Source organism: Natator depressus, chromosome 8 (genome assembly GCF_965152275.1).
Source record: "Natator depressus isolate rNatDep1 chromosome 8, rNatDep2.hap1, whole genome shotgun sequence".
NCBI lineage: Eukaryota > Metazoa > Chordata > Testudines > Cheloniidae > Natator > Natator depressus.
The window spans coordinates 30546282-30567040 of NC_134241.1; the positions used below are offsets into that span (position 1 = coordinate 30546282).

Sequence of the window (20759 nt, forward strand, 5' to 3'; positions counted from 1 at the left end):
ACCTGAGTCTGTTCATGGATTTGTCATGAATTTGTTGAATAGTTTTGGGAGTTAGAGGAGGACTCCCATATAATTTTTAGCCCAGTGATTGAGAGGGACCTGTGCCAGAATATCACATAGCCTCCCACCTCCAGGATCAGTGCTCTACCTGATATTTTAAAAGTTAGAAGAGAGTCTGCCACCGCCCAGAAAAGTCCATTTTGAGTCTGTTTGTTAAAGCCAAAATGGATGTCTTTTTGTTCACTGAAATTTTTTGCAATTTTCAGATTCACTTTGGGTTGAACCGATTCCCTCTCCCTGTTCCCCAAACTGCCAGAGGACTGAAAAATCAGTCGTTTGTCCAGCTCATGTAGTGGACAAACCTCTACCACTACTAAATTGAGACCACTAATCCCATTGCATTCATCATGAGGATTGACACATACTCAAATTAGAAGAGAGCTTGTCTACCAAAGTGCAAAATCCCATGGTAGTCAAAGCAAATACTTCTCGAATAGCTCACTTACTCAGAAATGGTTGTCCAGGCTGTTCAGCAACTACTTACAACAATTATATTTATAGATGTCAAGATCAATTTGTGAACAGACGGGTAAATTTGCATTAATTTTATACCCAATGAATAACTTATCCAGGCCTAATAAAATAAGTGGTAATATAAGTAATTAATTATATTCTCATAGTAACTCGATAATGGGGGAACTGTGTGCATGGATGTTGGAGCCCTAGGAGCATGTTCGATAATTTGGACTCTTAGAGGGATAGACTGAGTCCATAAATCATGTTTAGTTGCATATAGAAACTAGAGGTATTGATTTAATAAATATAATGAAATATTTGGGAGGATAACTTCCATTCTAGCAATATGCCTCAGGGGCTGAAAGAATGGGCAAATTCAGTAACTGGAAGGGCATGACCATCAGACGATAGTTAAGAATCTGTGATCCATCCTAAGGTTCTGAAATTTATTAGCATAGGGAAGAAGAATACTTGGTATATTAATCTTGGGGTAGTAAAAACAACTCAGTGCATCCTGTTAATCCAATAAAAAAACTATTCCATTTTATTAGTTATGTTTCAAACAGTTCATTACTTTTTAGGCTTCTAAAACAAGCCAAAATGGTAACAGTAGAAAAAAACAAAGACAGCTATTTATAGTTTGTGTTTTGTGATGGGGGCAAGGGCAGATGGCTATAGTAAAGTAGTGAGGAACAGGTATGTTAGCCCCAGGCTAAACAAATCCCTGGTACCATGGTAACCAAATGGCAGTTGCTCCAGGTTAATCAAGACAGCTGGGGCCAATTAAGATCCTTCTAGAAAGCAGTGGCGATAGGTGGATTGGGACACCTGAAGCCAATCAAGGGCTGGCTGGAACTAGTTAAAAGCCTCCCAGTTAGTCAGTGAGGCACGCGTGTCAGGAGCTGTAGGAGGAAGCCGTGCTGTTGGCTTTTTATAAATGAAACCCTGAAGAGCATTATAAATATTGGAGTTGATAAGCCAACAATTGGAGTACACGTCCGGTAACTCTGCTTTTGTAGAGGTGGCAGGGATATTGAACAAGTGACATGGAGTTAAGAACATAAGAATGGCCGTTCAGGATCAGTCCAGTATCCTCTCTTCAGACAGTGGCCAATGCCAGATGCTTCAGAGGGAATGAACAGAACAGGGCAATTTCTTGACTGATTTATCCCTTGCAATGCACTCCCAGCTTCTGGCAGTCAGAGGCTACGGGCAGTCAGAGCATGGGGTTGCATCCATGACCATCTTAGCTAATACCCACTGATGGACCTATCCCACATGAATTCATCTAATTCTTTTTTGAACCCTGTTATAGTTTTCGCCTTCACAACATCCCCTGGCAACAAATTTCATAGATCGACTGTGCATTTTGTGAAGAATTTCTTCTTTATGTTTGTGTTAAACCTGCAGCCCATTAATGTCATTGGGTGAACTCTGGTTCCTGTCTTATGTGATGGGATAAATAACACTTCCTTATTCACTTTCTCTACACCATTCATGATTTTATAGACTTCTATCATATCTTCCCTCAGTGGTCTTTTTCCAAGTTGAAAGGTCCCAATCATTTTAGTCTCTCCTTGTATGGAAGCTGTTCCATACCCCTAATCATTTTTGTTGCCCTCCTCTGTACCTTTTCCATTTCTAATATAACTTTATTGAGATGGGGCGACCAGAACTGCACGCAGCATTCAAGATGTGGGCATGCCATGGATTTATATACTGGCAGTCGGATATTTTCTCTTATTTTTATCCCTTCCCTAGTAGTTCCTAACGTTCTGTTCCCTTTTTGACTGCTGCTGCACATTGAGCAGATGTTTTCAGAGAACTATCTATGATGACTCCAGGATCTCAAATGGTGACACCTAATTTGGATCCCATCATTTTGTATGTATAGTTAATTTAGTATCATCTGCAAATTTTTCCACTTCACTGTTTACCTCATTTTCCAGGTCACTTATGAATTTGTTGAACAGTACTGGTCCCAGTACAGATCCCTGTCGGGAGGGGAGCAGAGCTGCTATTTACCTCTCTTCACTGTGAAAACTGACCCTTTATTCCTACCCCTTCTTTCCTGTCTTTTAACCAGTTAGTGGTCCATGAGAGGATCTTCCCTCTTATCTCATTATTGCTTACTTTGCTTAAGAGTCTTTGGTAATGGATCTTGTCAAAGGCTTTCTGAAAATCCAAGTAAACTATATCCACTGGATCACCCTTGTCCACATGTTTCAGAGTAGCAGCCATGTTAGTCTGTATTCGCAAAAAGGAAAGGAGTACTTGTGGCACCTTAGAGACTAACAAATCCACATGTTTGTTGACCTTCTCAAAGAATTCTAATAGACTGGTGAGGCATGATTTCCCTTTACAAAAGCCATATTGACTGTTTTCCAGCATATCATGTTAATCTATGTGTCTGATAATTCTGTTCTTTACTATAGTTTCAACCAATTTTCATGATACTCAAGTTAGGCTTACTGGCCTGTAGTTGCCAGGATTGCCTCTGGCAATTTTTAAAGAATAGTTCTCACATTAGCTATCCTCCAGTCATCTGGTACAGAATCTAATGTATGTGATAGGTTACATACCACAGTTAGTAGTTCTGCAATTTCATATTTTAGTTCTTTTGGAATTCTTGGGTGAATAAGCATCTGGTCCTGGTGACTTATTACTGTTTAATTTATCAATTTGTTCCAAAACCTCCTCTATTGACCCCTCAATCTGGGGCTGTCCTTCAGATGTGTCACCTATAAAGAATGGATCAGGGGTGGGAATCTCTTTCTCATCCTCTGCAGTGAGGATCAGTGCAAATAATTCATTTAGATTCTCTGCACTGGCCTTATCTTCCTTGAATGCTCCTTTGGCACTTTGATTGTCTAATGGCCCCACTGATGGTTTGGCAGGCTTCCTGCTTCTGAGATACTTAATTATTTTTCGCTCTTAGTTTGAGTCTTTTACTAGTTACTCTTCAAATTATTTTTTGGCCTGACTAATTATACTTTTACACTTGACTTGCCAGATTTGATGCTCCTTTCTATTTTCTTCAATAGGATTTGACTTCCAGTTTTGAAAGGACGCCCCTTGTCTCCAACCACTTCTTTTACTTTGTTGTTTAGCCGTCATGACACTTTTTTGATCATTATACCCCAAATGAAAAAAAATAGTCAACTTTTAATTTGAGCCTCTATCATGGTGTTCCTAAAAAGTTGCTGTGCAGCTTGCAGACATTTCTCTTTTGTGACTGTTTCTTTTAATTTTCATTTAGCTAGCTTCCTCATTTTTGTGTACTGAGCAATTCAGCAATATTCACCTCTTGGACCAGATCCTGTGCTCCACTCAGGACTAAATGAAGAATTGCCTCTTCTCTTGGCTGTGTTCCAGGACTAGCTGTTCCAAGAAGCAGTCATTAATAGTATCTAGAAACTTTATCTTTGCATCCCGTTCTGAGGTGAGATGTACCAAGTTTGTATGGGGATAGTTGAAATCCCCCATTATTTGAGTTTTCTATTTTTCTAGCTTCTCTAATCTCCCAGAGCATTTCATAGTCACCATCATCATCCTGGTCAGGCAGTGTAATTCCTATTGTTATATCCTTATTATTCAAGCATGAAATTTATATCCATAACAATTCTATGGTACAGTTTGATTAATTTCAGATTTTTACTCTGTTTGACTCTGATTTCTTTCACATATCTTTACCCTGCCAGCATGACCTACTTTGTCATTCCAATATATTTAGTACCCTGGAATTACTATGTCCCATTGATTGTCATTATTCTACCAAGTTTCTGTGATGCTTATTATATTAATATCCTCATTTAATACCAGGCACTCAAGTTCACCCATCTTAGTGTTTAGACTTCTGGCATTAGTATACACTTTAAAATTTTTTTAGCTGTCTGCCTTGTGCGATGTAATTGAATAGGACTCTTTTTCATTGGACTGTTTCTCTTCAGTTCCTACGTGTACTTTATTAACTTCTATCCTGTCCTATTTACTAGGATATAGAGAATCCCCTTTAATAGATTCTCCACTAAGGGAAGTCCAAGCCATATGCTCCTCCGTACCTATCGGCTTTCCTCTAGCCCTTAGTTTAAAAACTCCTCTGACCTTTTTAATTTTACATGCCAGCAGTCTTGTTCCATTTTGATTTAGATGGAGCCCATCCTTCCCGGATAGGCTCCTCCTTTCCCAAGAAATTCCCCACTTCTTAATAAATCTAAGCCCCTTCTGCCTACAGCATTGTCTAATGGACTCGGTGAGACCCTGCAGTTCTGCCAGTCTAACTGACCCTGCTTGTGGAACTGGAAGTATTTCAGAGAATGCTACCATCGAGGTACTGGACTTCAGTTTCTTACTAACAGCCTAAATTTGGCCTCTAGGACCTTTCTCCTAACTTTCTATAGTTCATTGGTACCTATGTGTATCACGAACACCGGCTCCTCCACAGCACTGTATATAAGCTTGTCTAGATGTCTCAAGAGATCCGCATCCTTCGCACCCAGTAGGCAATTCACCATGTCGTTCTTCTGGTCATCACAAACCCAATTATCTATATTTCTAATGATCGAATCTCACAGGGATTCCCTCCCCTGGAGAGAGAGCCTCAGCGCGAGATACCACCATTATGTCATCTAGAAGGAGGGTCCCAATTATGGCATTGTTTCCCTCCACTCCACTTGGTTGTTCTCCTTCCCCAAGACTTTCATCCTCCTCGATAGCACAGAGACTGTCAGACTGGGGGTGGACCACCTATGTACCCTCACCTATGTACCCCTCCATCTCCCTTACCTCCTCTAGTTCAGCCATTCTGGTCTCCAGAGCGCATACTCTCTCTGAGGGTCATGAACTCCTTGCTGTGAATGCACACACATGCCACCTGCCCACGAGGCGGGTAATCCTCATGTTGCATTCAGTGCAATAAACTGGATAGCCCCCACTCTGCTGCTGGACTTCTGCCTGCATTCTTTTTATTCCTGAAGCTTTTTTTCTTGGGTGTTCTTTGTTTTGGGGTTTGGGGGGGGGGGTTGTTTATTGGCCTATGTGTAGAGAATATTAATGAGGTGTATCTGGCTCTCAGACTCCCCCTCTAAAGTCCTGTGCAAAACAACACTGTTAGCTGCTCCTGTTCATGAGCTCCTCTGGTAGCTTAGGAGTTAGCTGTTTAAACCCTTGTTTTCCCTGAATAGCCTCATTAAGAAGCTCTCAGCCTTGCCTAAAAGGCTGCTAGGCTCAGCATATTTCGCTCCCTGCCCCCCAGACAAACAGACCCCACTATATACTTCAGTAAAGCAGCAAGCACACAACGAACCAACCGACTCACCCCAAGGTCACATAGTCACTCCTCCTTCACCTGGAGAATTATATTGCAAAACTCCCGTTATCTGCTCCTGTGCACAGTCATTCAATAGTTTGGTGAATGGCTTAAAAAATGCTTAAGGTTTGTTTTTCCTGTACTAAATATTGCCACAGAGTCACAGGGTCTAGTTTATTCCCCAGCCTGTAACCGATCTCCTGGGAGTGACCCTTTTAGTATGCTGCGTCCCAAGGACCCACACAGTTCCAAAGGGACAGGCCCGTGGCCTCTACAACTCTGAGACTGGGCCTTCGGCACCAGCAATCCTTGTCTGTCTGAGTGACTCCTTGCAGTGAATTCTGCCAAGCCAGAGTCCTGTAGGAGGCTTATATTGTGCCCTGTCAGGGTGCAATATTCTGAGTGAATATTTACAGAAACACAAACAGCCTTTTCAAAACAATATAACCATTTATTAGTCACCTGGAGTACCGAGGCTAGGTTCGCATAGAGAGGCAGAAGTTAAGACATGGGTCATCCTGGTGAAATCAGTGCCATGATGAGCCAGCCCAGCTTTGATGATGGACTCTGTCTTTGGCTCCCTGTCTTGTCCCTTTATTCATCCAGTCAGAGTTCCTGAGTCCCTCCAAAAGGGCTTCCTTTCTTTTCAATCACCTTTACACCTTGTTCTCCAGCTCAGGTCACAAGTCCCATCTACTGCGGTTTCCTGCTGTTAGATATGGATTGTTCAGTCAGTGGGGCATCTTTGTCATGCTGTTGATTCAGACTGTTTTTTTAACAACTCTTCATTTCACAAGACTGCAAGGTGACCCAAAGGCAAACACCTCCTGTCACCTGTACTGTTCCAGTAACAGTGTTAATCCTTTAGCACCCACTGGGTGGCAATGCAATGTACAGCGGGAAACTGAGGCATGCTAGGTTCCATAAAATATATTAAAGAAAATTCCCATTGTGTCAAAAAATGAACTGAGGAATAACACTGTGTAGTAGCAAAATAATTATAGTACAGCAGGATATTATGAGTTTGTAAAGTATAAAATGCCACAACATATATATTCAGTTAGTATTCAGGGACTAATAACTCAGAAAAATCAGTGAAATTAACATCAGAATCATATTGCCCTAAACTTTGTGATGAAAAGATGTTGAATTGTTTGGAAAGGAAAATTTTTTAAAGTTTTGGAAAACATTTGTTTGAGAACTTGCTCAATTGTATTACGTGCTGATTTATTTTATTACAGGGTTATAAATCCTATACAAATAGGTTTTGTGATAACAATTCAGACAAACTTATTAGCTGTTGCTTTGATTTGACATGTATTTCAGAAACAAAAACTTGTAAATGTCACTTGAGACTACTGCCAACCATCTTCAGTTTGTAAAATTCCAATGATTATCATAACAGATGTGAAGCTATGGAACACCGTATACAGTCTGAACGAAGAACTGCAGACTGACAACTCTGTTAAATGAAAAATAGGTCTGGCTTATGTACTTGGGAACTTCTTTACAAAAATCTGAAAAATCTGCTTATGTGGTCTGCTGGCAGGTGAAGCCAGTTGTACTGTGTTGAGTGAAACACTTAAGATTTCATCCCTGATTTATGAGAGAGTTATGTTAAAACTCAAAGCATTGCTGGAGACATGACAAAAAGTCTCTTGGTTAACTAGCAGAGTAGGCTTAGTGAGGGATACGTGCAATAGCTTCCATATTATAGTTTTTATAAAACTGTGTTTGTCAGCATAATGCCTAACTAAGTGTCTTATGAAGAAGGATTACCACCACAGTGTGTGGTGGTCAGGTTGTGAGATGCAAATCTGGAAACAAAGGTATTTTCCTTCACTGTACAATTATTCCTTAATCCTAAAACTTAAACTTTGAGCTGAAGGCAAACTTGGTGGCTATTAGCATTTGTAGCTTCTTGTGCCACAGTTCAGTTTTCTCCTGTATGTTCTCTGTCGCTTGGGCAGTATGACTGCCTGATAACCAACCACGTTGACTGGAACTAATGTGAGAATAGGGATAGGTGATGGCAAGAGAAGGGTCATACTCTGCTTGCCTTACTGAAATGAGCATTCCTATTGAAATGAGTGGGATTGCTGACTAGGGCAAGCAAGACTGGTCCATTACTTCACTCAAGGATGTCATTCAGCTATTGAAAGTATCAGTAGTTTACTAACCTAATTCTTTCTTCTGCTTTAAAAATATTGAGTTCATGTCAATATTGGCTTCATATTTTACATTTTACAGGAGTCCACTTATCATCACATTCAAGAACTAATGGTACAACTACTACGCACAGTGAACAGGACTGTTATTTCAATGGGGCGAGATGACACCTTGATAGTGAGTAGTATTTTTAAATGATTTGTTTTAAAATGTCTTCAGCATGCCTTAAAGATGGATTTTCATGCCAACCCATTTTATTCCATTTTTTCTACTAATGCTGTATCTGCAGTATTCTTTCTTGGTGGTCTTTTGGCAAACCGGTTTTCAGGTTTCAAATACAGTGGCTGAATCATGTTCACCCTCTTAACACAAGTGGGCCTGTTAAAGACTGGCTGAGCAGAACCCTGAATATTGCTAGCAGGATTTGGGCCTTAGCCACTCTCCTGTTTATATGTTAATCCCTTCTGTGTTGAAGTGAGTTATTGAATACTTGTGTTTTAAGGGGAGAGTCTACCTCACAGAAAGCAGTGTTTCTGTTGATTTAAAATGAAAGTACCTGCTTAAAGTTGGTTGTCTGAATAGCTTATAAAATGATTTTACCTGCAGCCCCTTCAACGTTTCTTCTGATGAGTTTCAGAGATCTCTTGCTTTGCAGAGCATTAGGACATTATCCTTCTTATCAGAAAGGAGACTGAGAGGTGACTTGGCTACAAAGTATAAATACCTTCACAGGAAGGAAACACTGGGTACTAAAGGGCTCTTTAGTCTAGTGGAGAAGGGCGAAGAAAAACCAGTGGTTGGAAACTGAACCTAGGCAAATTCGAATTAGTAACTAGGCACAATTCTTTAACAGTGAGGGTGATTAATCATAGAAACAAAGTAGGAAGGGAAGTGATGGATTCTTTGACTCTTGATGTCTTCAAATCAAGACTGGGTGCTTTCTGGAAAATACACTTCAGTCAAACACAAGTTATTAGGCTTAATACAGGGTTAACTGAGTGCAATGTAATGGTCTGTGATATACAGAAAGTCAGACTTGATGATCTAAAAGTTTCTTTTGGTCTTAAACTCTGTGAATCTATGGAACTAGCTGCTTTTTCTGGCTCCGTGTCTGGAAGGAAGATGAAAAATCCATCTTTTGTCAATGGCTCTTTACAGTGGGGGAACATCAATCTCTTGTCCCAGTCTTGTGAACGCTGCATGCAAGAGGCCATAGTCACTGGGGATGCTAACCCCAATGCAGGAGATGGACAGCTCCATGGCCTGGGAATGCTGTGGGGGCAGAGCCAATGGTTTTAGGGTTATTTCTGCTGATCTATAATTTAATTTAGGGGCAGATTCTGCAGTGCTTTCTGCGTTTACTCTTGTGAATAGTCCCACTGAGTTGAAGTACTACTTGAAGGGACTAAAAGTTGCAGAATCTGGCCCTGCATTTGTATGTTTTTTGTTAGGCTGGGAAAGTGGCTGCATGGGTCACAAACTTTGTTGAGACTGATGGGTGTGAATGCACCCTTCATTAATTTAGCTGTAAAGATGAATTAATCACAAGCCTCCACCTAAGACAAAAGGGGTATTAGACTAGGTTTAGACTAGGGTTCCCAGTATAACTGGGGGAATGGTCGCGCTATTGTGGGGAACTTTCCTGGCTTATATGCTACCCTGGTGAAATGGGCTAGCGAAAGGATCTGAGTCCTCGCTCCCACTTCCTTTACCCAGAGGCCTGCCTGACCTCAAGGGCTCCCCTTTCATATCCTGTGTGGCAGAGTCCTTGTAACCACGACAAGGCTGGGGGTCGAGCCCCCAGAAATCCTGCGTCCAGCTCTGTGGCTCCCATTGGCCGGGAACTGTTGCTAGTGCGCAGAGCCCCCGGCCCCTCCGCCTAGGAGCCAGAGGGACAAGTCGCCACTTCCTGGGAGCTGCCTGAGGTAAGTGCTGCCTGGAGCCTGCACCTCTCACCCCCTTCTGCACCCCAACCCTCTGCCCCAGCCCAGAACCCCTCCCGCACCCTGAACCCCTCATTTCTGGCCCCATCCCGGAGCCCGCACTCCCAGCCCAGAGCTTGTACCTTCTCTCACACCCCAACCCCCTGCCTCAACCTGGAGCCCCCCTCCCACACGCTGAACCCTTTGGCCCCACCCTCCAGCCCAGAGCCTCCTCCTGCACCCCAAATCCCTTATCCCAGCTGGAGCCCTTCGCCCTCCCAAACCCCTGCCCTAGCTAGGGTTGCCAAACCCTCCAGGATTGGCCTGGAGTCTCCAGGAATTAAAGATTGTCATGTGATGAAATCTCCAGGAATACAAAATTGGCAACCCTAGCCCCAGCCTGGTGAAAATGAGTGAATGAGATGGGAGAGAGCAAGCGACTGAGGGGGGTGGGGATGGAGTGAACAGGGAGTGGGGCCTCAGGGCAGGGGTGGGGAAGAGGGTGGGGCAAGGGTGTTCGATTTTTTTTTTTTTTTGTGATTAGAAAGTTGGCAACCCTGTTTTGGAGGAGGTGCTTTTGCTGAGTATTGTATGGGTAAGAGTGTGTGTGAGGGAAGGCAGAACACACAGAACCAGAGAGCAAGACAGCTTGAAGGAACAACTGAACGCATGGTGTATGGCTCTGGAAGAAGCCTGGGGAGAGGTTTTTGGGTGGGATGCAGGCTGAAATAGTGCTCTTGGTGCTGTAAGCAAATGAAGCTACTTTGAGACACAGGACATTGTATGTTAGTTGATAAACAAAACTGCATCAAAGAAATACCTGATTACCACCTATTTCTCCCCCTAACTAGAACAACCTGCTAACCCTGAAGTTTTGGGTAGCTGCAAGGGTCAAAAGGGGTAACACTATATCATGTATCTTAAATTAATCCCCAGCATTATAAATTCTTACGCTCTTCTGTAAAGTATCTGCATACCACTTACTTAAAGGTGTCCCAAACATAAAAACATATGACGCTTGTCCTCCCAAGGCAGCAGTGGGTCCTTTTTATTTCCAGGTGAAATTCAGGGTGTTGCTTTTGATTTGCAAAGCTGAATGGTTTGGATCCAAGCTGTAAGAGAGAGTTATTAGCACTACAGGCAGTGTAGGTACAGTGGGAGTCCCTTAGTCCCAGAAATCATTTCTCCATTGATCCATCAGAGTCCAAATCTTTTACTTTTCAGCACACTGTGTAAGTCAAATCTGTGCAGTCAGTTCTTTGTGTGTACGAGAGTGAGAGAGAGATACAGTAAGGAAGAAGTCAGAAGTGGTTTTAGATGGAGATCTAATGAATCTGAAAGTCAATTTCGGTTGCACATTGTTGGAAGGTTACTTGTACATGCATGCAGAGGCCCTGGTTTTGAGCACAGTATATATATATTTATGTACGTGTGTGTAGATATATATTTATGTATATAATCTGTAGATGAATATTGCTGAATTGGTTTTGAGTATGGTGAATAATCAAAAACCAAATCTAAATCACAAAGACAAGCTAAATTGCAGCAGACCTATTAGGATTAGTACTACATCATGAATACAGGGTTTGTTGCAGTCAGTTGAAAAGGCATGTGGCTAACCAAGTACTTTTATTGTAATTTATGAGTAAGCCTAGCATCCCATTGTATTCAGCAGGTACATGCCTTTCAGATGCACATGAATATTTCGCTTTAATATAGCCTCTATCGAAACAACATCCCACATATGAGATGTGGAGCCTCTTAACAGAATTGACCTCTGTGACCAGTAAAGAAGAATCTCTGTTTTCATTTAAAACAAAATAAAAACACCTTCCTCCCACCAAATCCCCAAAGTAAAAACAAACAAGCCACCTAGACTTTGTCCTTGAAAAGATAGCATAGAAAATGTGAAGTGGTACAAACTGCTCACTAGAGTCGACAGGGATGGAACCACACTGCTTCTGCAATCCATCTAACTGCTATTAACCTAAATTAACTTGAAAGATTAGAACTGGCAAAAGAAACCAGGGCTTACAATGTAGAGATCACAGCTACTGTTTCTCTGGGCCGATGCATCAGAATTGTTTCAACGATTCTTGATGGAGCTAAACAAATTCTGAAACTTCTGGCTACTATAACTTTTAGAGGTGATCTGCATAAGTATACAGTGTGACTTTCTACAGAATGCGTAGATAATCTGAGGTCTACTGTAAACACTATGGTGCTTGGGACTCTAGAAATGCAGATAGGATGCTGTGGGATGGCTGAAGCCATTTTTAGTTAGTGTTTTCTGTTAAAAAAAAAAAAAATTTAGCTTTGATGTTAGGTTGCAGCTGTCATTTGGATAGTTGCAAGTTTCTGATTTAATTAAAGTTTCCTTCCTTTTGGGGAAAGGAGAGAAAAAGTAACCTCAAATAACTTCTGAAATTCTTTAACAAGGGATAAAATCCACCATCTCATCTAAATTACTGCTGTTCTATGTAACGTGCTACAACTATGGTACTTGAAATGATGCCTGATATGAACTGCTATGACAGTTACTATAACAATGTCAATTTAGCCTAAATCTAGTAAACCTAAACTAAAAAATTAATTAGAAGTACATTTGACTCAGTTTCCCTCTGCTGCTTTTTGGATTTAATATAGTTAACTTTTTTTAAAGAGTTTGTTTACAGTGTGAAAGAATGGTACAAATAAGAGAAATTGACTATACAGGGGAAACACTCAGTGATTCTAGCGAGGGACGCCATTGCACAGAGGGAGCAAATGGGAAAAGCCATTTTCTTTTTCACTAATCTCTTTCAATTACACTAATTAAGCACTACTTGTAAACACAGCAAGTTAAAGCATTTCAGACAGAAGCCTGAGTAAGCCAAAGGTATCCCTTTAGATTTTGATCTCAACTAAAACTTTGGAGGGAAAAAAAGATGAGTAGACAAGTTTACACATTTTATTTAAAAATTTAACGAATGCAATAAAAAAATATCTGATGAAAGTAAATGCTTCCCTGCAGTGTCTGAAACAGCTACATTGCAGCACAAAGAAACCAACTGTGAAACAAACTATAAATGAACTGAAAGTGACTTTATTCTCTTATGTGCATTTTTCTCAGCTTGGTCACTGAAAATCAAAGGGGGCGGGGGGAAGGATGATGAGAAAATTGGATCTGAATTTTGTTTTGGTGTAACAAAGCTGTCACTAGTATCATTACTAAGAACATTAGTTTACTTGCATGATATAATTTTAGGTGAACAGCGTTGCTTTAATTTTGTTGTCATGGAGGGCTGCTCCAATGCCCTAATACCAAGTGTAGGGTGGATACTTCCACCTGGGGAGGCCCTGTGTAACAAGTGTTGTGCCTAAGTGTGCTGAGTTACTGTGACACTAATAGTGCTAGTATTATGGAACTAGGAAGACACCATTTTAATTGACTAATTTTGCCCAGATATTCCTAGTGTCGTGATGAACCAAATGAAAGTCAGTCATCACAGCAATAATTGATGAGAATATAAAAAGTTTAAATACCTCCCTTGTCCTTGTGTTCAGAGAATGTAAATTCTTCAAAAAAAAAAAAAAAGTCAAACAAGTAAAAAGCTTGTCAGAAACTATTTGACAAGAAATTGTCACATGAAGAAATTCAATGGGAGATTTTAAAAGGGAACATGTTTTTTTAAAAGAAAATATTCAATGCTGTTAATTAAAAGAAGAGATTTAGTTATATCACATGTTGGGGGATGCTGTCAGTTATGTCCAAATGTCATTGTTCTGTGAAAGAGAAACAATTACTAAAGTCTAACACTAAAGAAGATGAGTAAATCTTTAACACCCAGAGTTTAAAAAGTATTTAGGCGTCACTGAATGAAGCATTGCAATACTTAACTGTGTTAGGGGTCTAAATTCCATCCACTGTCAATGGGATTAAGAGCCTAAATCTTTTTTGAATATGAGATTTTTGACTCCTAAATCAGTGATGAGTGCAACAATTCCTAAATACCTTTTAAAAATCAGGGCCTACATCCTTCTTCTTTTTAAGGCAAAATTGTCAATGAGAGTGAGGGCCTCAGTCAGGAGTGTAGGATTTTGCCTAGAAATGTTTTGATGTAATTTAAATGGAAAAAAAGTTTTAGATTTAAACATTGTCTACCTCTGTGTGAACCGAAATGTGGCAGCATCAGGCTGGTGTCCCTCCAACAATAAAACATGGACCTAGAAATGGATCCAGGCCACTTTCACTATCCATGTTCAGATAAATTGAAAAAGTAAACCCCACAAATGTGGAAAATACAGATTTTTAAAATGCCCTTTGGGTCAGTTCTATCCTAGGTTCAACTTGATTGGATGTAAATGGAGTTACAGCTAGGATTAATGTGTCCCTTTTGCTTTTAATGTAATGGGGGTGATAACTCGCTTCTAAGTGATTTTTTTCCTTGCAAAAATGAAATCTGCTTTCAAAGCATCTTCAGAGATCAAATAGCCTACAGTATAAATGCATGGAGTATGAGTAAAAAGGGTCACTAATTAGATCAGACATAGACTTCTTAAAATGATGTCTGGTTGCTTTTGTAGTCTGGCAGCTAGAATAAGGTGAGTCAGACATCACTTGCTGCAGATTTTGTCTTTTTTATTCGCGGTTGGTTGCTAGTCAATCTGTGTGACACTTCCATCCCTGCTGTCACGTGTAGTATTAGATATACATAGAGCCAGATACCATGAACAGTATCTGTGGGGGGACATGCAGGTGAGAAGCTCCTTCTATCAGGTTGTCTGCTGCCCTCCAACAGGTTCAGACCATGAACAGAGAATGCTTGCTCCTTGGCGCACATCATTCGTTGTACTGTTCCTGAGAACACACAATGGAATAATTTTAGAAAGCATCTTTTAATTTCATGTCTGAGCCTTAAATAAGGTTAGCTGGAAAATTGGAGAGACACAAAAGAGAAATTGGAATATACTTAAAACCTTAAGATGAAAACCTATCCAGAGATCTGACACCTTCCATTCAATGTCTTTTCATGAAAAAGTTCACAGATGATGTTAATAATACACCTTGTGCGCTCCATGAAATCTAATACTCAGTGAAAAGCTGGCATTAACTCAGTTTGACTCATCAAACTGACATCATTATGGTACCAGCAAACAAAAGCAGTAGGCTGGTAGCCATGGACACAATGGATAGACAAAAATAAACCCATGAAATCTGTAAATGTTATTGTGCTAGGAGCAAACTTGAAAACAAACAACTACTAAATGTGAAAAAACAGTGCTCTGGATTTCTCATTGTTATTGTAACATACCAATGTTTTTTTAAAAAGTTTTTATTGGAAGTGGGAGATAGAAAACTAAACTACTCTATAGTTTAAATAAAGAGTGAGATTGATCAGTTTCTGTGTGTTTTTGACATTAGACCAGTGGTTCTCAAACTTTCAGGAGTCTGATTTGTCTTGCATACCCTAAGTTTCACCTTACTTTAAAATATAGAATATCAAGGGACGGCAGGAGGTCATGTAGTCCAACCCCCTGCTCAAAGTAGGACCAATCCCTAAATGGCCTCCCTTCAAGGATTGAACTCACAACCCTGGGTTTAGCAGGTCAATGCTCAGACCACTGAACTATCCATCCCCCCAGCGGTATAATGCTTATAAAAGCTTTTTTCCTTTTAAGCTGGCAAGTCTGGCACTCAAAGCTATCTTTGAAAAAAATTCTACTGCCCGCATGCATAGGGTGTTTTGTCTTCCAATGTGCCAACTTCATACTGTTACTTGATAGAGTTCCTCCACAAAGGAAACACAAAGCTTGAGATGGATTGCTGTTTGTAGGTGTGAATCCAAAAGCAATACGTTACTTGCAGAACTCACTATGGTTTTATTTTCAGTCATTTTCAGTTTTTTACAATTTTGAATGTTGCTACTGCTGCCGCTTCCAGCTCCTTGTTTTAAAAATCTATCCATTTGTACATCGCAACCACATACACACCATGACAACCTAGAATGCATGCCTAATACAGTGCATATACACATGGCCATATAAGATAGTATACAGTGCAGCATAAACAAGTAATTGTATGAAATTTTAATTTGTACTGACTTCACTAGTGCTTTTTACGAAGCCTGATGTAAAAATAGGCAAATATCTAGATGAGTTGATATACCCCAGAGATATGCGTACCCCTACTGAGAACCACTGCATTAGGCTACCCACACTATTTGTATCTATTGTTGCAGCAAATAGATTTTCAGGTGTAGTTTTTATTTTAATCTGTTGAGACTTTCCTGCCTTTATCACTTACTTGCTGTGGCTGTTAGTCTCTCTGTGCTAATGTTTGCACATGGACGATAATACAGTGCGTTCTGCCTTTCTAAAGTGCTTGGAGAGTTTTATAAATGAAAATTACATTTAGAAAAATATCTAACAGTACATGATCCCATAATCCCATATTATGTTTTACACACTCATTCATTTAGTGCACAGGATGGACCTGATCTGGGAGTGAATCGGGATTGTGTAGTGAAGCAGTCTGTTGTCTTTGGGACTCCTGCCTCATTGGTTGCAGAAGTTAGCAAGTCTGCAGTGACACAAAGCAGGGGATTGTAGGAAAGGCTGGTCTCATGGTTAGGCAATTGAACTCCACCCTAGAAACTTGGATTCTATCCTGCTTCTGCCACTAAGTTCCTATCTGATGCTGAGCTAGTCTCTTACACTAAATTTTTCACAGGCGGTCACTTTGCATCTAATTAAGGGCTACATCATAATGCGTTTGCATGAGCATTGCTCGTTCTGACTTTTCCTATCTTGAGTGCTTGACTTCGTAATATTTTAATCCTTAACTTTGTATTTCTTTTTTATTGTTTGGTTTGATGAGACCAACCTTCACTATGCTAAAGCTGTTTTTGTTTTTGTGAGCTAAAAAAATATTTGTTTTGCTAAATCACTCGCTTGTCCTACAATGTGGATGAGGTAATATCTCTTTTGGACCAACTTCTGTTGGTGAGAGAGAAAAGCTTTCGAGCTACACAGAGCTCTTTTGCCTGACCTAAAGAGCTCAGTGTCAGCATGAAAGCTTTTCCCTATCACCAACAGAAGTTGTTCCATCCAATAAAAGATATTACTTCATCCACCATGTCTCTCTAATATCCTGGGACCAACACGGCTACATCATCACTTGTCCTACAGCATGCAGTGCTTTTGGCATACAAGGGAAAAAAGATGACAGCCTGAAATTACATTTTTGGATTGCTGATTTTGTCATGTACACGTAACATTTTAACGATTGTACCATTCCCTGTAGATAAGGCCCCTTTTTTTCAGTTTTTACTGATTTTTATTCCTGGGTTTTGGAAAAGCTTTGGGTTTTTCACTGACTTTCACCTCAGTTTTGGACCACTCAGGTACATGATAATACCGATTATGTTCAGAAAATCCAACACATTACATTTAGGTAAATGTTTATGAATAATAACTTAGTCCAAGTGGAAAATGTGAGGTTGTTCGAAGTAAGGTAATGTAGTGGAAGATTCCCCACACATGTGCATGGTAATCTACAGTTCATGAAACAAACCACAGCATTAAACTGCTTTTACTTTCAATACTCTGACCTTTCTCTTTCTGGGTCCTCCCATCTCAGCATTCACTGCAATATTTACCCAGAAAATTGTGAAGTTAGATTTTTTTTGTACTGATATTTCACACATTTTATAATTTTTGTAATAAACATTGATAAATTCCTGGGAAATTTTAAACAAAATAAAAACCAGAAGTGAAAGGCCTTGCCTATAGAGCAGCTCAGTTTCAACTCAAGTAGTCATAGTGTTCTCTGGCTCTTATATTTTAGTGTTATTGATAAATGTATACATCAGACAAGAATTGAAAATGTATTGAAACAAGACCTTTTAACCTCCCTAATCTTAACATGAAACAATAAAGTAGTTAGCGAAGTTCATAGAGCAGTTCACTATGCACATCTGATTTACTTGGGAAATACTTAAACTATAATCAGGGATGTTAATGCAGAATCCTAAGAGTATACAGGACAAGATGAACTTCAGTCACCTTTTAGCCACTTTTGCTTGGCAAGAGTTTTTAAATGCTTCAAATTCTGAAATTGGAAAGGTTTTAACCAACTCCAATTTTGAAGCAGTACCAAGTTGATTGCTTCTTATATAATCTCTGCTCTGTAATATTTCCTTGGTTAGAAGTACTCCATTTCCTTGATGTCATCACTGTTCTTCCTACTTCTGAACAATTATGATCACATGATAAAAATTACTACCATCAGACAGAAACATTTACTAAACTATTTCATTTTTAAAGAAATTTTTGGGCAAGAATTACAATACATAACATTACAGAGCTCAAACACACTTCACAGGATGTGTGGATATGGTTTAGTTACTCCCTGACTGATTGTATTCTCTTCGTGGCCTGGGGCTGGGGCTATTCACTCCTGCATTTGAATCCTGACTCTGACCCTGACCCACTTTGTTGCCCTGGACATTTCTCCTAACCAGCCTGTTTTATTTTTCCCATATTGAAAACGGGAATAATACTTATGTCACTAGGGCCTGTTTGCAAAACATGTTAAAACATTATAAAAATCAGCAATTTTATTTCCAGCATTTGACCTAAAATTGTCGGAATTTGACAGATTATATTCCTCAAATGAATACCGAGAAATAAAAACACAGCGCAATTACTACCATTTTTATTTAGTTACTATAAGAAATGGAAATAACTGCTATAACTAATCAGCGGTGGTCTTCCAGATATGGCCATATTTTTGTTTCTGACGCTGGCCCACTGGAAAAAGTCAGTCATAGTGATTAGGGTTCATTTGACGCTGAACGAAACACTAAGCCACACACTTCTCTTACCTGACCACACACAAGACAATGCCTTGTATTACACATGTTAATAGTTCACAAAAAGAAAGCCAGAGACATTTTCCAAATAGAGAACAAAAACGAAAAATATATTTTACATACAATCAAAAAACAGTTTGCAAACCTTTGCCTTGATCCTATAACTCTAGTGCACAGAATTAGGCGGTGTTTTTAACTGACTCTGTGGATCCAGGACTAAAGAGTTAAAACAATAGCTATGATTTATATAAGTGGAAAGCAACTAAAAATTATACCTTAGTCAATTTACTGGCTCTCAGTGCATCTGAGAGTTGCATCTGTTTACTGACAGACAAATTCTTGCTTCTGCAGAGTTAATAGTCATATGAAAGCGTAAGCTAGAATTTTATTGTATGTCATCCACAAACTTGTCACCTAAATTCTGGTATAGATGCAAAGGACAGAAAACACACCTTGGTTTTCATATTCCTGGTTAGATTCGGAGACCAAGCAGTTAAAAATAATCTTCTGACCTATTCTGTAAACTGAAAGAATTTCACGTGAACACAATTAATAAGGAACAAAAATAATTTGGTAAGGGAGGATTAATAGGGAACCCTACTGTGTCAGTTTTTCTGAGTCACTTTTTCTTCGAATAATTGCACCTTAAATGTAGCAGTTAAACTCTATGCTGAACTCTGTGTTGATTCTAAGGTCATTCTGTATATTAATTTGCCATGAAAAAGAGAGACTTTTTCAAAGTTGCAGAGTACTTGAAAAATATAGGAAAATGCTTTGCCCTCTGCTTCTGTTTATTTGAATATAAGTGATATTTGGATTTTAATATTACCCTTTCTACTTCATAATGTACTGTATATAGTTAAAAATATATCATTCATGATATGATAAACATAATGCAAACAATAAAACATTCAAAGCCAAGCATAACCCTGTAAAATTCATGGTGGCTAGAATTCTGCAGGGGTATGGAATTCCTACATCCCACAAACATTTTTGGCAGGGATGAAAGGGTTAATGTTCTGATGGTGTGGCCCTTTTGCGGGGAGGAGCATGACAGCTTTAGGCTGATGTTTTTCTTCTTGTTCCTTGCCAGACTGTTATTCAAAGAATAGGGGAAGACATTGCCTTGAGCGTAAGACTAGCTAATCGCATTCTGTGAGGTCCACTCAAGCGATTGCGAGAAAAGGTTGGTTTAGATGGAGGCAAACACTCTACTCAAGGGAAGATGATGATGAGGGAAATTTAGTTTGGCACTCTGCAGCTGCTGCAGAGAATTATTATTTAAATATACAAGACAGCTTCATTGTGAAGTTATGGTGGTGTTGATCCTTGTCAGCTGCTTGATAATGCCACCCGTAAACACTGAAACATGCATGAAAAGTGGTTCGAAACTTTTCATGATGGGGAAACACGGTGTGTGATTTACTCTCTATGCTCTAAGTCTCTACATAAAATGCAGACTGCTTTCTGCTTGGAGGTATATAATGGTGCATTGAAAGCTCAAATGAGGGAAATATTGAAAGACCACACATTGCTGTCTGCATTGACCTTGTTGAAGAGAACCCAAAAAGGGTAGCTTTGAATACCCCCATGTAAATTTTAAATATTTCATGTAGTAGTTCTACAGAACTACTTTTTTTTCTTCACATTAAGTAATAAAGGCCCGGTTAAAGTGGGTATGTTTTGTAGCAGGGTCCACAAACTTCCGCTCTGCCCCAAACAGAACATTGGCAGTAATAATAATTAAAATGCCATCTTTATGTCATGCTACTGCTAGCACAGTCCCCGATCTTTCTCATTTTATATTAATTCGATATTACATCTGTACTCAACTGCTGAAAACCACTACTTTGACATACAATTCCGAGCACTACAAACATTAGCATTGCAACAAATAACGTGACAGACTTCAATATTGCTTTATATGGCAAATTTCACTGAGTTAACATTCTTCACAGACCCAGTGAGAGTGTACCAAGTAGTCCTGCT

General features: G+C 39.6%; 1 protein-coding gene across 1 annotated transcript in view; it reads left to right on the forward strand.

Annotated features, from left to right (window-relative positions):
* Nucleotides 1-20759, forward strand: part of DOCK2 (dedicator of cytokinesis 2) — a 449812-nt gene that overhangs the window by 154526 nt on the left and 274527 nt on the right. Inside the window, exon 17 of the mRNA XM_074960680.1 lies at nt 8075-8170. Within this exon, the coding sequence (XP_074816781.1) occupies nt 8075-8170 (96 nt within the window). The remainder of the gene's footprint in view (nt 1-8074; nt 8171-20759) is intronic.